At 44.1% G+C, this 17,110-nt stretch overlaps 1 protein-coding gene across 2 annotated transcripts in view; it reads left to right on the forward strand.

Moving 5' to 3' along the window:
* The window catches only part of LOC126532370 (anionic trypsin-2-like), a 79,982-nt gene that overhangs the window by 49,317 nt on the left and 13,555 nt on the right, over positions 1-17,110 (forward strand). For both annotated transcript variants that reach the window (XM_055071561.1, XM_050180094.3), the window contains one exon: positions 10,375-10,558. In XM_055071561.1, the coding sequence (XP_054927536.1) occupies positions 10,375-10,558 (184 nt within the window). The remainder of the gene's footprint in view (positions 1-10,374; positions 10,559-17,110) is intronic.

Raw genomic sequence — 17,110 nt, forward strand, 5'->3', positions numbered from 1 at the left:
ATCGCTCAGGCACTGGCTATCTCGCACCTGCCGGAGAGCATGGTTTTTTTTGCATACAATAAAATTTTTGCGTGGCCCTGTAACATTTTCGAGCACTTTCGGCACGTTTACGGCCTCGCTCTGCCAACTCTTCTTTGCTGAGGATCCGTTTTAGCGTTATTCTTACCATTCCGTTGCATGCCGCCGCGATTTTCGATGAGCCAGTGCAAGCTAGTAAGAGACAGTGGACCAATCGCAGACGCTGGTACCACCCTCTTCATCGGGTTATCGATTTTCAGTGCACTGGCTCGGCCCGATTGAATCCCTCTCCACTTGAGCGTGCTCTTCGCCTTTTGTCAGCCAATTAGATAAGACAAGCCGCTAAGTGTAGGCAATGTTATTCGTTCTTAAAGCGAACAAAAGTGACCTCCTATAAACCGGGCGGTTACCCTGCGGGTAACCGCCCGGTGCTTGCGTCGGCGCTTACGCAAATTTGACGTCAGGAGATCGGAATAAAAACATATTTGAATAGTGTTACGTTATACGGCCCTTGGAATAGTTTTACGTTATAGCGTCCAAGGTGTATTTTACAGGTACGCCCTGTGCGGTACACTTCTCCCTTACTTGGCAAACAAGGAACTGCGTCAAATGGACTTGCGCAGGAGAGAAGCGCAGGAAGAACAACACTACCAAGGACAAGTAAAGAAGACAAAGTGTAAAATAAAGATTACATTAATAGACTACAACTAAAAAAGAAAGCAGCAGTTGGCAACCAAGGCACACAAACCGCGCGGGGTTGTGTTACTTCGCCAGCCAATCACAGAAGCTAACAAAATCGTCGTCATGCGGCCTTTTCAAAATGGCGTCGTACTTGATACCTCCGGAGCGTCTGCTGTTCTTGGAGAGTATTTTAATCGGTGGAAGCAATGATGTGTGCAACAGACGTGGGCAAAGTTTATGGAGTGCGAGCATTTCACTCTTCAAAAGTCTGCGGTGCCATTCACTTCACTGCTGAACCCGTTTTACTAAGAAACTTCACTGCCAACTAAAGTGAAACTTCACAATAGATAGTTGCAGCAAAGCAAGCATGTTATTTCATTTCAATAAAGAATTAGGGTTTGGCCATTCCACTATAATAGGCAAAGCAAAAGGTATAAAATTACGCGCTAATAATTTTATTTTTGTGGTTGCCGCCTTATTTGGGTAACAAAAGAAGTTTGAAGTACGAATTATTTGCAGCCCCCGGAGGAGCAGTGGCTGGCGATTATGAGGGCGTGAGCGGGGCTTCACTGCAGACTTAATTTGTATCCGACTATAGTAGCGTTTTTTGAATTAGCTCTGGAAGGACTATAGATAAATATATATTTGCGGAACCGTCACAGTTCATTTGGATCCCTCGTTTATGCTCTACTAAGTTAAGTGCCGCAAACGACTCGTATTGTTATTTGGGAAGTTACGTAACGATACGTGGCTGCCAGTTTAGTACATCTTCGTAGGGCGCAGGACGCTGCGATTCTAGACGTACTGCGCCCACCGCGGAAGCTTAGAAAGACACTTACATAAGCACAGCAGAGAAGTGGCTACATCAGGCGGCTCGACTGATAACTGTAGAGGCGTCATTCAAAACACACGGAATTGTTCTTCACTTCCGGCGGCGTTTTTTCTATTTCCTCTTTAAATGAAAAGATGTTGATATATAAATATTTTCATAAACAACGGTTAAATTTGTTAACTTTCGCTTTTTCTTCCTGTTTGGCTGTTGCCTCGGTTGCCGACAATGGATTTCTTAGTAGATCGCTTAATTTCTCAACGCCTTGCGACTCTTGTTACCATATGGCAATTTTGCACGAAAAGTGCTCTAAGATTAGGCAAAAACCAGGCGAGGTAACGGATGACATTCATGTCGCATATGGATTTAACGGTTATTGCAGGGTTTGATGATGGACCCTGTTTCGCATTATTTTACTTTTCACCTTATCTAACCCATATCGCGGGTATATGGTTCCGAGAATCTGTCAGCGTCGCGGCGAGCCGTTACTCGAAGAAATAAAGAAGCAAAAGGAAAAGTTAAACGCAATTGGCGTTTTCTCTTGCCGCAACTTGTTCCACGTGCATAAAGACCAGCTGATCACGAACCGAATCCCTTTCTTGGTCCCTGGATCAGTCTAATCGAAGAAGGTTACACTAACGAAGCAACAGCGAAGCGCGTGACCATCGAAAAGATGGTGACAACTGAATGCATCTTGAGTTGATCGCGTGGGCACCGAATCGATGAGGAAACTGGCATTCACCACCCCAAAAGATACCGATAACTACCGCCATCCAAAAGGAGTGAAAAAGGAAGCAAAATGTTGACCGCCGAACAGCTGTCAAGTTTCAACATTGATTTGGGGGCGCTTTAGGAATGTGTGTGAGAAGTGGTGGCGTGAGCGGGGAGGGGGGGGGGGCGGTATGCGTCTTAATTTCGGGGGGGCCCCACCCCCCCGCCCCCCTCCCCCCCCCTCCCCCTTGGGTACGTGCCTGGCTCCAGAACACTGCGCACCTAATTTTTTACAAAGGGTGTAATTAACTATACACTTAAAGGATTCAGTACACGTCTCCCATAACACGGACCCCATTCTCGGCAAATATGAAATTGCTAGCGCATTTTGTTCTAACGGGGATGTCAGGAAAGAATGTAAGCGTTTCATATACCGCTTCCAAAGAGGCAGAAAATGGCGGTTTAGCAAGCTTTATTTAGCCCCTAATTTACCCACATACTACAAAATTGGCCTAAACATCATCCTTATCACGCCTGCTTATCCCCTCTAAATATAACTTCGGTCAATGATCTGCTTCTGTCAGGACACAGTAAAAACCAGCACTTTCGAGCGCTTCTATGGTCGCACTAACAGCATCGCTGTAAACAAATGTCTGGCATCCACAGCGACAACAAGGTTTAGCGTTGCGCAACAAAACCGCGCTCAACGCAGCAATTGCAGCGTGCCCGGAAGGCGGAGACACGACGCCCTGCTCGAGGCAACGAACTCTCGCGCGCGCCGTCTGTCGGGCTGGCACGCGAACGACCGCCGCGCTCGGTTGACGGCAGCTGTCTGCCAGCAGCAGGTGGAAGCACTCGAATGCACGCCATCAGGAACTGTCGTGGTAGGTCCGCGGCAATGATGCGCAAATGAAAGAACATTTGCTGCTCTAGGTCAACTTCAGAAAGACGGTGACTCCGGACAGATTTAGCAAATACTAAGCGATGTGGCGAGGCTGAATCAAAAGACTTACTCCCGATAATGTTTTGACAGGCGTAGTGAATGAGTTCAATACCTACTTTAATAATATTACGCGAGGCCTATCGGGCAGCGCTTCGTTCTCACAGCCAACTTGTTCATATGTAGGCGTCGTCACTACCTTCCATTTTAGGTATACCACGTCTGAAGTATCACGTGACTGTCACTGAGAATCTGTGCGTTAGCCCTCCCCCCCCCCTTCCACTCCCTCTACCCTTGTTTCAGACATTCAATCAATTCATTGCTTGTAGTACATTTCCAGACTTTCTGATAAATATATGAAGTAATCTCACCCTAGAAACATTGCGATCAAAACCGTCTCCTAGATGTATGACACTTCTCAGATATTTTTTGAAAAATGCCTCCTTTTTAGAAGATCTCGGAACTTCTTTCACACTCGACCAGAGAGATGGCTGGTATAGCCTCGTAGAACAATTTTCTTTTTCAATCGCTAACGCACTGAGTTCTTGTATAATAAATAAGTTAATAAAGTAAGTTGGCGGTTGTGTAGTGAAAACAGGCTTTCACCAAACGCCCGTGTTCCGTGCATTCGGTGCTCATTAAAGAATTATCCGGAGTCCCTCACCACGGCGTGCCTCATAATCAAATTGTGCTTTTGGCACGTAAAAACCCCAATTTTTTTTTAGCGGTTTCACCACTGAGGCTGATATGTATGTTTCTAGTTTCTGACTCACCTCCACTCGAATAACTGTGCTTGTTAAAAAAGATTATCTTGTATTTTTACAACTTCCGAGCATATTTTTCTTTTTTTTTCATTCTTTATTTTTGACATGAATGTTCATTCATCATCATCATCATCATCATCATCGGCCTAGTTACGCCCACTGCAGGGCAAAGGCCTCTCCCATATTTCTCCAACTACCCCGGTCATGTACTAATTGTGGCCATGTTGTCCCTGCAAACGTCTTAATGTCATCCGCCCACCTAACTTTCTGCCGCCCCCTACTACGCTTTCCTTCCCTTGGAATCCAGTCCGTAACCCTTAATGACCATCGGTTATCTTCCCTCCTCATTACATGTCCGGCCCATGCCCATTTCTTTTTCTTGATTTCAACTAAGATGTCATTTACCCGCGTTTGTTCCCTCACCCAATCTGCTCTTTTCTTATCCCTTAACGTTACACCTATCATTCTTCTTTCCATGGCTCGTTGCGTCGTCCTCAATTTCAGCAGAACCCTTTTCGTAAGCCTCCAGGTTTCTGCCCCGTAGGCGAGTACTGGTAAGACACAGCTGTTATACACTTTCCTCTTGAGGGATAGTGGCAACCTGCTGTTCATGATTTGAGAATGCCTGCCAAACGCACCCCAGCCCATTCTTATTCTTCTGGTTATTTCAGTCTCATGATCCGGATCCGTGGTCACTACCTGCCCTAAGTAGATGTATTCCCTTACCAATTCCAGTGCCTCGCTACCTATCGTAAACTGCTGTTCTCTTCCGAGACTGTTAAACATTACTTTAGTTTTCTGTAGATTAATTTTCAGATCCACCCTTCTGCTTTGCCTCTCCAGGTCAGTGAGCATGCATTGCAATTGGTCTCCTGAGTTACTAAGCAAGGCAATATCATCAGCGAATCGCAAGTTGCTAAGGTATTCTCCATCAACTTTTATCCCCAATTCTTCCCACTCCAGGTCTCTGAATACCTCCTGTAAACACGCTGTGAATAGCATTGGGGATATCGTATCTCCCTGTCTGACGCCTTTTTTTATTGGGATTTTGTTGCTTTCTTTGTGGAGGATTACGGTGGCTGTGGAACCGCTATAGATAGCTTCCAGTATCTTTACATATGGCTCATCTACACCCTGATTCCGTAGTGCCTCCATGACTGCTGAGGTTTCGACTGAATCAAATGCTTTTTCGTAATCAATGAAGGCTATATATAAGGGTTGGTTATATTCCGCACATTTCTCTATCACCTGATTGATAGTGTGAATATGGTCTATTGTTGAGTAGCCTTTACGAAATCCTGCCTGGTCCTTTGGTTGACAGAAGTCTAAGGTATTCCTGATTCTATTTGCGATTACCTTAGTAAATACTTTGTAGGCAACGGACAGTAAGCTGATCGGTCTATAATTTTTCAAGTCTTTGGCGTCCCCTTTCTTATGGATTAGGATTATGTTAGCGTTCTTCCAAGATTCCGGAACGTTCGAGGTCATGAGGCATTGGGTGTATAGGGCGGCCAGCCTTTCTAGGACAGTGTTCCCACCATCCTTCAACAAATCTGCTGTTACCTGATCCTCCCCAGCTGCCTTCCCCCTTTGCATAGCTCCCAAGGCGTTCTTTACCTCTTCCGGTGTTACTTGTGGGATTTCAAGTTCCTCTAGACTATTCTCTCTCACCTTATCGTCGTGGGTGTTACTGGTACTGTATAAATCTCTATAAAACTCTTCAGCCACTTGAACTATCTCATCCATATTAGTAACGATATTGCCGGCTTTGTCTCTTAACGCACACATCTGATTCTTGCCTATTCCTAGTTTCTTCTTTACTGCTTTTAGACTTCCTCCGTTCTTGAGAGCCTGTTCAATTCTATCCATATTATACTTCCTTATGTCCGCTGTCTTACGCTTGTTGATTAACTGAGAAAGTTCTGCCAGTTCTATTCTAGCTGTAGGGTTAGAAGCTTTCATACATTGGCGTTTCTTGATCAGATCTTTCGTCTCCTGCGATAGCTTACTGGTTTCCTGTTTAACGGCGTTACCACCGACTTCTATTGCGCACTCCTTAATGATGCCCATAAGATTGTCGTTCATTGCTTCAACACTATGGTCCTCTTCCTGGGTTAAAGCCGAATACCTGTTCTGTAGCTTGATCCGGAATTCCTCTAGTTTTCCTCTTACCGCAAACTCATTGATTGATTTCTTATGTACCAGTTTCTTCCGTTCCCTCCTCAAGTCAAGGCTAATTCGAGTTCTTACCATCCTATGGTCACTGCAGCGCACCTTGCCGAGCACGTCTACATCTTGTATGATGCCAGGGTTCGCACAGAGTATAAAGTCGATTTCATTTCTAGTCTCACCATTCGGGCTCCTCCACGTCCACTTTAGGCTAACCCGCTTGCGGAAAAAGGTATTCATTATCCGCATATTATTCTGTTCTGCAAACTCTACTAATAACTCTCCTTTGCTATTCCTAGAGCCTATGCCATATTCCCCCACTGACTTGTCTCCGGCCTGCTTCTTGCCTACCCTGGCATTGAAATCGCCCATCAGTATACTGTACTTTGTTTTGACTTTACCCGTCGCCGATTCCACGTCTTCATAGAAGCTTTCGACTTCCTGGTCATCATGACTAGATGTAGATGCATGTTCATTATATGCATGCAATACGTTGTTATTGGCCGTACTATACTGAGCTTTTATTTTATTTTGCTCTGCGACTGTATGAGTGCACCTATCTTCGTGTAGCATCACGTATGTTTTTGTAACGTCAAATCACTTGTTCACCTCTATGGCTAGATTTTATTTTACAGTTTGTATGTCTTGCGGCTGTATGTCGCCTGCCAGTGGCGCCTTGGCCCCTTCAAGCCGTTTGATACAGGTTCCTTGCCAAGGTGGCCACCAACATTTTGTACATGTCGGAAAATAATTATGATGATGATGGTCATACTAATGACACAAGGAGGTGCAGGCCAATATCGATACAGAGTGCCATTGGTAACATTTTTGAGATAGTAGTTCAGCTGCAGTTAAAAAACTTACACTTTGGATAACAACTTCAAATGCTCCGAACAGCACAGTTTTGTTCCCAACATGTCTATGTCGACGGCACCAGTAACTTTATCACATATTCTGAACTCATCCTTGCGTATCAGTGATATAGCTGTTGGGAGTGTTATCTATCTATCTATCTATCTATCTATCTATCTATCTATCTATCTATCTATCTATCTATCTATCTATCTATCTATCTATCTATCTATCTATCTATCTATCTATCTATCTATCTATCTATCTATCTATCTATCTATCTATCTATCTATCTATCTATCTATCTATCTATATATATATATATATATATATATATATAAGAAAATTGAATACCTTTCGATAAGCGAAGAGGTCGCGGCGTTAACAGCGGCCCACTGCAATGCATCTCCACTGACCTCCCTTCACGCAAACAAAGACGTTATGATGAAGGGCATTAATTCAGGATATATAGAGAAACAAGGGGCGTAGCTCCACAGGATTCAGTTTTAGCGCCCATTTTACTTTCGTATAATGTAAAACTGCTCCCTCACACACTTCAACATTCTAGAGCTCACATGTTCGTTGACGACACCGCCGCAATATGTTGTTGATGATGATGGTAGTGATGATGTATGGCGTATCGCGGCGCAAGGGCCAATGATGGCCAAAGAGTGCCAATCAGCGTAATATTCACGGGCCAGTTGTTGACACTGATAAACATGAGCATGAACTTATGAACGTTTCATCTTGGTTTCAAGTGAATTAGCTAACACTAAACATAGAAGAAAAAAATGAAATACGTTGTTTTTCACTCCAAATACAGTCGAACTTCGATATACCGAACCTCGATGTAATAGTTCTGTGGAAACCTGCAAGGTGGAGAGAAGTAATTAATAAAAGGAAAATCAGACATCCAGCCTTTCGTAGCAATTGCTACGAAGGAAACCCATAGCAGTTCCTCGAAAGAAAAGCCTCCCAGTTGAAGAAAAATTCGTCTTGGTCCGGGACTCGAACCCGGGACCACCACCTTTCCGGGGCAGTCGCTCTACCATCTCAGCTAACCTGGTGGCTAGCAGGTGGTAGGGCGTCGAATTTGTCAACGACTCGAAACCGGCAAGGTGGAGAGAACTAATTAATAAAGGGAAAATCATCCATCCACCTATTCGTAGCAATTGCTGTTTCCTTTGTAGCAATTGCTACAAACGAGTGGATGTCTGATTTCCCCTTTATTAATCGAACCTGGATGTAACGAAATATTTTAATTTCCCGATATTAGTTGCATTGCAAACCGCGTATTTTCTTTCGCGATTTAACGAAGTAGTTTCGTGACATGGTTTCGATTTAACAAAGTTTTCGGCCATCTCATGCGTGAACTTGGGCCTGTGTGGCTCTAGCAAAAAACTATAAAAATGTCGGACGAGGCAAAAGTTATTTCAAATTCCCTTCTGCATGAAAAGCTTGAGCTTCAAAACCGCCGTCAAAGCGCGCCTGCCGGTACGCGGTAGACAGGAAACACAGCTGCGCCATTTGACACATCGGCAAACAACTCGCAGAGGCAGCAGGCCTCGCGGCAGCGCCCGGAGAAACGCTGGCCTTCTGCGCAAGAGGAGTGGGGACTCAAGCACGGGGCGGGCAGGAATGCGCGCCTCCTCTCAAGCGCTGCTTTATCTCGGCCTCGGTGGCCAGTCGAGTCCAAAGGGTTGGAGCCCTCACGCGCACGTTGTTGTTCCCACGCGGCCGCATAATCTCAAGCTTCCAAGACACGGTGCGAAGCGCTCGCTCGCGTTTCGACTTCGTAGTCATCGAGAGAGATATGTTCATGTTTGCCTGAGCGCGCGGGACACCAATAAAACTACGAACCTTACCTCGTGTAGTTGTCTTTTTGCTATCGTCATCGACGCTCCACCTTTCTGGTGAAACTGAAAAATTTTTTTTTCTTCTCTTTGCTCAGGACGAATACTCATAGGAAAGTGCAAGAAGATACTCGTATCTTCTTGCACTTTTGTTTTTAATTTGCGGGCACCGGCTGCGGGCACTAAGCGTGGTCAGGCATGGCGTCCAAGATTTACGGCACCGTGCGACACAACAGACGCGAATCTCGGACGCCGTGAGCCCCGCCGCTGCATTGCTCGCGGCGCGATATGCACAGCATGCGCTGGCGCTCATAACCGCGCTATTATGAACCGACCTTGTTGCAGTTTGTTTATAGGCGAATATTAACAAGACACTACTCACCAGAAATAGTCTGTGAATTTGTCAAGTTGTTTTTAATGCTCAAACTTTCAAACCTCGAATTAACGAAATTCGCAATTTAACGACGTTTTTCGCTCCAAGTACAACTTCGTTATATCGAGGTTCGACTGTGTAATGACGTCACTTACAACTTAACTAATCCTTCGTTAAATCATACATATCTACAACGTGTTTCATCGTTTAAGTATTTCATGTTGCTTTGATAGTAATTTACACTGGAAAAAGCACGTGCATAAATATGCTATACAATAAGTCGCCTTTGGATGTTACACACTTCTCATTGAACTACAATAGTTTCCAGAGCCTTTCTACTACTCACTGCCCCATAGCCACATTAGTTACTCCACGCATTACATGTCCTGCTCAACTCGATCTCTTTATCTCAATGTCAACTAGAATATCGGCTGTCCCTGTCCGCTCTAATTCACACCTAATGGCGGCCTCCCCGTTTGCTATCCGATTCACACCGTCCTCTTTCTGCCTTTGAATCTTACGCATGTTTCGTTCGATCACTCTTTGCGCGGTCCTTAACTTCTTCTCAAGCTTCTTTGGCGGCCTCCGAGTTTCTATTCAGTTGCTATTACTGATAGAATGCAATGATTGTAAACTTTTCTATTATAGCGGAAAGCTGCTGGTCATGACTTGACATCCATTTTATTTTTATTTCTTCAGTTTCCTTCCCATGATTAGGGTTTCCTGTGACCAAGTGGCCTAAATAAATGCGCATAGATTCTATAGCCCCCCCGCCCCCGAGCGCTAATCACGAATTCTCCTTTTCTTGGCACGCTACTGAACATTACCTCAGTTTTCTGCATATTAATATTCAGACCTATTCTTACGCTTTGTCGGCTAAAGTCATCAATCATGTGTTGCGAACCATCTCTATCATTGCTGAATAGGAAAATGCCATCTGAAAACCGCACGTTGCTCACAGCAAACTATATTTTTCCTTTGAAATAGGGCAGAACAGACACGCGCAAAGCTCCCTAACATCTGACGCTGTGAAAAATTCAACTGTACGTGGTTTCAAACTACCAAGAGAAGCAAATGAAGGAAGAAGTAATGAAAAATGTTCACATACTCTATTGGGACCGTCTTTTTGTAGACCTCCGTGAATCACTGAGTGGTCACTCATATGCGGAAACGATGGTGCGCAGATGATCACGCACAACAAGTTTGACATCCAGACATTCCGAAATGACATCGCCTTGGTGCGGTTGGCGGAGCCCGTGGACCTGGAAGGGAGTAACGCCAACCTTCAGACTGTCTGCCTTCCCGACGAGAGCATGGACTTTTCCAAGGCTCGCTGCATGGCCACGGGCTGGGGAGAGACGCAGTTCAGTGAGTGAGGGGCAAGAGGCGACACGGCGCAAGAGGCAACACGGGGACAAAAAAGAAAGAAAAGAAAAGGAACTGAGTGGGAAATGGGCGCTTGTCCCATCTCGTTTTCGCCCCCCAGTGTCGCCTCTTCTGCTGTAAACGCTCAGAGGCCTCGCAGTATGCTCTAACCTGTTTTGCAGCCGTTATCCCTGACGACACTAGGAGATAAAGTATATATCTTACTACATTTGTGTCTGATAGAGATATTCTGCTACCTCTCATACTGAGTAACTATGGTGGACGTACCGCATATTTTCCATATGGTCTTTCTGGGACGGTCTACCACTTTACATTAAACGGTGGTCATCATTGTATATATATATATATATATATATATATATATATATATATATATATATATATATATATATATATATGTTTTCCTCCTTATTATGTTTTGCGGTGTCTTTCGAGCATATCGTTCATACCTTTATCTTTATTTCTTATTTCTATCATCATCACCATCAGCCCATTTTATGCCCACTGCAGGACGAAGGCCTCTCCCCGCGATCTCCAATTACCCCTGTCCTGCGCCAACCGATTCCAACTAGCACCCGCAAATTTCCTCATTTTGTTGCACCACCTAGTCTTCTGTCGTCCTCTACTGCGCTTCCCTTCTCTTGGTACCCATTCTGTCACCCTAATGGTCCAACGGTTATCTACTCTACGCATTACATTACCTGCGCAGCGCCATTTTTTTCTCTTCATGGCAATTAGAATGTCGTCTATACCTGGATGCTCTATGATCCAAACCGTTCTTTTTCTGTCTCCTAAAGTTATGCCTAGCATTCTTCGTTCCATCGCTCTTTGAGCAGTCCTTGTTCTCAAGCTTCTTTGTCAGTCTCCGTGTCTCTGCCCGATATGTCAGCACAGGTAAAATGCACTAATTGTATACCTTCCTTTTCAATGATAACGGTAAGCTTCCAGACAAGCGCTAAGTCCTTCTCATGGTCAGGGTTCCCTGTGATTAGTTGGCCTAGGTAAACGTACTCCTTCACCGACTCTAGAGGCTGACTGGCGATCCTGAATTCTTGTTCCCTTGCCCGGTTATTCATCATTATCTTTGTCTTCTGCATATTAATCTTCAGCTCCACTCTTACACTCTCTCTGTTAAGGTCCTCAATCAGTTGTTGTAACTCGTCTGCAGTGTTGCTGAATAGAACAATGTCATCGGCAAACCGAAGGTTGCTAAGGTATTCGCCGTCGACCCTTACTCCTAAACCTTCCCAGTTTAACAGGTTGAATATTTCTTCCAAGCACGCAGTGAATAGAATTGGAGAGATTGTGTCTCCTTGTCTGACTCCTTTCTTTATAGGTACCTTCTTACTTTTCTTGTGTAGAGTTAAGGTGGCTGTGAAATCTCTGTAGATATTTTTCAAGGTATTTACGTAAGCGGTCTGTACTCCTTCATAACGCAATGCCTCTATAACTGCTGGTATCTCTACTGAATCAAATGCATTTTCGTAATCTATGAAAATCATATAGCGAGGCTTATTGTACTCTGCGTATTTCTCGATAACCTGAATAATGACATGGATGTGATCCATTGTAGAGTGTCTCTTCCTGAAGCGAGCCTGTTCCCTTAGTTGACTAAAGTCCAGTGTTTCCCTTATTCTATAGGGGATTATATTGGCAAATATTTGATATAATACTGGGAGTAAGCTAATGGGCCTATAATTTTTCAATTCTTTAACGTCTCCCTTTTTGTGGATTAGTATAATGTTTGCATTCTTCCAGTTTTCTGGGACCCTTGCAGTCGATAGACACTTCGTATAAAGAGCCGCCAGTTTTCCAAGCACTATGTCTCCTTCATCTTTGATTAAATCGACTGTTATTCCATCTTCTCCTGCCGCTTTCCCCGTTTCATGCCTTGCAAGACCATACTTACCTCATCTTTAGTTATATGAGGAGTTTCTGTATCCTGTTCAGTATAGTTTCGAATGGAGTTATCCTGAGTCCTCTGGGTACTGTACAGGTCAATATAGAATTATTTCACAGCTTTTACTATGCCTTCGAGATTGCTGATGATATTACCCTGCTTATCTTTCAGTGCATACTTCTTGGTTTGTCCTACGCCAAGTTTTCTTGTCACTGATTTCAGGCTGCGTCCATTTCTTACGACTTCCTCAGTCTTTCTCACGTTATAATTTCCAATACCACTTATTTTCGCCTTGTTGATCAGTTTTAACAGTTCCGCGAATTATAGCTTATCTCTTGAGTTGGACACTTTCATCCTTTGTCGTTTTTTTAGTAGAACCTTTGTTATTTGGGAGAGCATGCCTGCTGTTTGCCTTGGTGCCTTGCCTCCCACTTCAATTGCTGCCTCTGAAGCCAGCCTCGTTACGGTTTCATTAATTACCTCTATGTTATCATCATCATCTCTCTGTTTTAAGGCTGCAAATTTGTTTGCAAGTACCAGCCTAAATTTGTCTGCTTTTACCCTTACTGCCTCTAAGTTAGCCTGTTTCTTCTTGACCAATTTTACTCTTTCTCTCTTCAAATTGAGGTGAATCCTAGCCCTCACTAACCTATGATCACTGCACCTTACCCTATCTATCATTTCTACATCCTGCACTATGCTGGGGTCAGCAGAAAGTATGAAATCAATATCATTCCTTGTTTCACCATTAGGGCTTTCCCAGGTCCACTTTCTGTTGCTACGCTTCTTGAAAAAGGTGTTCATTATTCTGAGCTTATTTCTTTCTGCGAATTCTACCAGCATCTCTCCTCTAGCGTTTCTAGAATCGACGCCGTAGTTGCCAATTGCCTGTTCAACCGCCTGCGTTTCCCCCCCATTTTGCATTGAAGTCACCCATTACTACTGTATACGGAGTTTGCACTTTTGTCATCGCTAATTCAACCTCTTCATAAACCTTATCTACTTCCTCGTCGTCGTGACTGGATGTTCGAGCGTAGGCTTGTACTACCTTTATTCTATACCTCTTATTAAGTTTGATTACACCTACTGCTACCCTCTCATTAATGCTGTAGAATTCGTCAATGTTGCCCGCTATGTCCTTCTGGATTAGGAATCCTACTCCGTATTGCCTTTATCAGGGAGACCTCTACAATAGAGGACATGTCCGTTATTCAGCAACGTATAAGCCTCACCAGTTCTAATCTCGCAAAGGCCGATGACACACCAAACAATGTCTGATAGTTCCTAAAGGAGTACTGCTAAGCTAGCCTCCTGTCCGGAGGCTGAACCTGGCTACGTTTAACGCTACAACGTTATATAGTAAGGCGAGTCTAGCAGTGCTATTGGAAGAATTAGAGGGCAGTAAATGAGATATAATAGGGCTCAGTGAAGTTAGGAGGACGAAAGGAGCCTATACAGTGCTGAAAAGCGGGCACGTCCTGTGCTACCGGCGCTTAGTGGAGCGACGAGAACTAGGAGTCGGATTTCTGATTAATAAGGATATAGCTGGTAACATACAGGAATTCTCTAGCATTAACGAGAGGGCGGCAGGTCGTGTTGTGAACTTAATAAGAGGTACAAATTGAAGGTCGTACAGGTCTACGTCTCTACATCCAGTTATCATGACCAGGAAGTCGAAAGCTTCTATGAAGACGTGAAATCGGCCATGGGTAAAGTCAAAACAGAATACACTATACTGATGGGCGACTTCAATGCCAGGGTAGGCAAGAAGCAGGCTGGAGACAAGTCAGTGGAGGAATATGGCATAGGTTCTAGGAATAGCAGGGGAGAGTTATAAGTAGAGTTTGCAGAACAGAATAATATACGGATAATGAATACCTTCTTCCGCAAGCGGGATAACCGAAAGTGGACATGGCATCATACAAGATGTGGACGTGCTCGGCAAGGTGCGCTGCAGTGACCATAGGATGGTAAGAACTCGAATTAGCCTAGACTTGAGGAGGGAACGGAAGAAACTGGTACATAAGAAGCCTATCAATGAGTTAGTTGTATGTGTGAAAATAGATGGATTCCGGATCAAGCTACAGAACAGGTATTCGGCCTTAACTCAGGAAGAGGACCTTAGTGTTGAACGACAATCTTATGGGCATCATTAAGGAACTTGCAATAGAAGTCGGTGGTAACTTCGTCAGACATGATACCAGTAAGCTATCGCAGGAGACGAAAGATCTGATCAAGAAACGCCAATGTATGAAAGCCTATAACCCTACAGCGAGAATAGAACTGGCAGAACTTTCCAAGTTAATCAACAAGCGTAAGACAGCTGACATGAGGAAGTATAATATGGATAGAATTGAACATGCTCTCAGGAACGGAGGAAGCCTAAAAGCAGTGAAGAAGAAACTAGGAATAGGCAAGAATCAGATGTATGCATTAAGAGACAAAGCTGACAATATCATTACTAATATGAATGAGATCGTTCAAGTGGCCGAGGAGTTCTATAGAAATTTTTTACAGCACCAGTGGCACCCACGACGATAACGGGACAGAATAGTATAGAGGAATTTGAAATCCCATAAGTAACGCCGGAAGAAGAAAGCCTTCGGAACTATGCAAAGGGGGAAGGCAGCTGGGGAAGATCAGGTAACAGCAGATTTGTTGAAGGATGGTGGGCAGATTGTTCTAGAAAAATTGGCCACCCTGTATACGCAATGCCTTATGACTTCTAGCGTACCGGAATCTTGGAAGAACGCTAACATAATCCTAATCCATAAGAAAGGTGACACCAAAGGCTTGAAAAATTATAGACCGATCAGCTACAAAGTATTTACTAAGGTAATTGCAAATAGAACCAGGAACACCTTAGACTTTCGTCACCCAAAGGACCAGGCAGGATTCCGTAAAGGCTACTCAACAATAGACCATATTCACACTATCAATCAGGTGATATAACCAACCCTTATAGATAGCTTTCATTGATTACGAGAAAGCGTTTGATTCAGTCGAAACCTAAGCAGTCATGGAGGCATCGCGGAATAAGGGTGTAGACGAGCCGTATGTAAAAATACTGAAAGATATCTATAGCGGCTCCACAGCCACCGTAGTCCTCCATAAAGAAAGCAACAAAATTCCAATAAAGAAAGGCGTCAGGCAGGGAGATACGATCTCTCCAATGCTATTCACAGCGTGTTTACAGGATGTATTCAGAGACCTGGATTGGGAAGAATTGGGGATAAGAGTTAATTGAGAATTAAGAGTTAAGAGTTAATAAGAGGATAAGGATAAGAGTTAATAAGAGAATTTGTGATAAGAGAACAGCTGATAGGTAGCGAGGCACTGGAAATGGTAAGGGAATGCATCTACTTAGGACAGGTAGTGACCGCGGATCCGGATCATGAGACTGAAATAATCAGAAGAATAAGAATGGGCGGGGTGCGTTTGGCAAGCCTTCTGCGATCATGAACAGCAGGTTACCATTATCCCTCAAGAGAAAAGTGTATAACAGCTGTGTGTTACCAGTACTCACGTACGGGGCAGAAACCTGGAGGCTTACGAAAAGGGTTCTATATAGGCGACGCAATGAGCTAGGGAAAGAAGAATGATAGGTGTAACGTTAAGGGATAAGAAAAGAGCAGATTGGTAGAGGGAGCAAACTCGAGTTAATGACATATTATTAGAAATCAAGAAAAAGAAATGGGCATGGGCAGGACATGTAATGAGGAGGGAAGATAACCGATGGTCATTAAGGTTTACGGAATGGATTCCAAGGGAAGGGAAGCGTAGCAGGGGGCGGCACAAAGTTAGGTGGGCGGATGAGATTAAGAAGTTTGCAGGGACAACATGGCTACAATTAGTATATGACCGGGGTAGTTGAAGAAGTATGGGAGATGCCTTTGCCCTGCAGTGGGCGTAAATAGGCTGATGATGATGATGAACTGTATGATGATGATGATGATGGTGATGAAGCTAGCCTGACTCGACAGAGTTCGGCAATTAAAGGTTGACAGGGTCAGTTTCCATTGGCAGCTTGTCCGGACCCAGAGATTTTTAGCACCCTCTGCTGCGTTACAGGTCTGACCGCCACCTTGGACAGGTGCTCCGCAGCTGCTGGGGTCTGAGGGCCGTGAGTTAATTGTAGATATCATTGGGGAGGTTGTGGCAGAATATTGCACCAGGGAGGCCAATTCCTGTTCTGGTGAGGGAGTGTTCTTGTTCAAGCTTAGTGGGCCTTCCTAATTTTGTTGTACCTGGATTAGCATAGCCCCACTCGTTCTCGGCATCTTTCACCGGTGTCAGGCGCCACTCCAAGCCAGTGCTGACGTTATTTTTTTTATTCAACTGAGTTTACTACCGTGTTAAAAATGTTTAAGCAATTACTCTGCAGCGATTGATGGGAGTCCCATCTTACAATATTAAGGTCTCTGACTTACTTCTGTAAACTACTAATTTTTCTATTGCTGTCATCTTATGAACCTAATAAACATGTTGTTTCCTTGAAAAAGAATTGAGGTGAGATTGTTAAGCTCAATGCTGTAAGATGTTTTTTTCGTGCTGGTAGACATGCAAGTGTGCTTGTCCTTGTATTTGAGCTCTTTTTTGGCGTCTTACACTGCGAATAATTTTGGGCGCTGGTT

The sequence above is a fragment of the Dermacentor andersoni genome, chromosome 5, assembly GCF_023375885.2.
Source record: "Dermacentor andersoni chromosome 5, qqDerAnde1_hic_scaffold, whole genome shotgun sequence".
NCBI lineage: Eukaryota > Metazoa > Arthropoda > Arachnida > Ixodida > Ixodidae > Dermacentor > Dermacentor andersoni.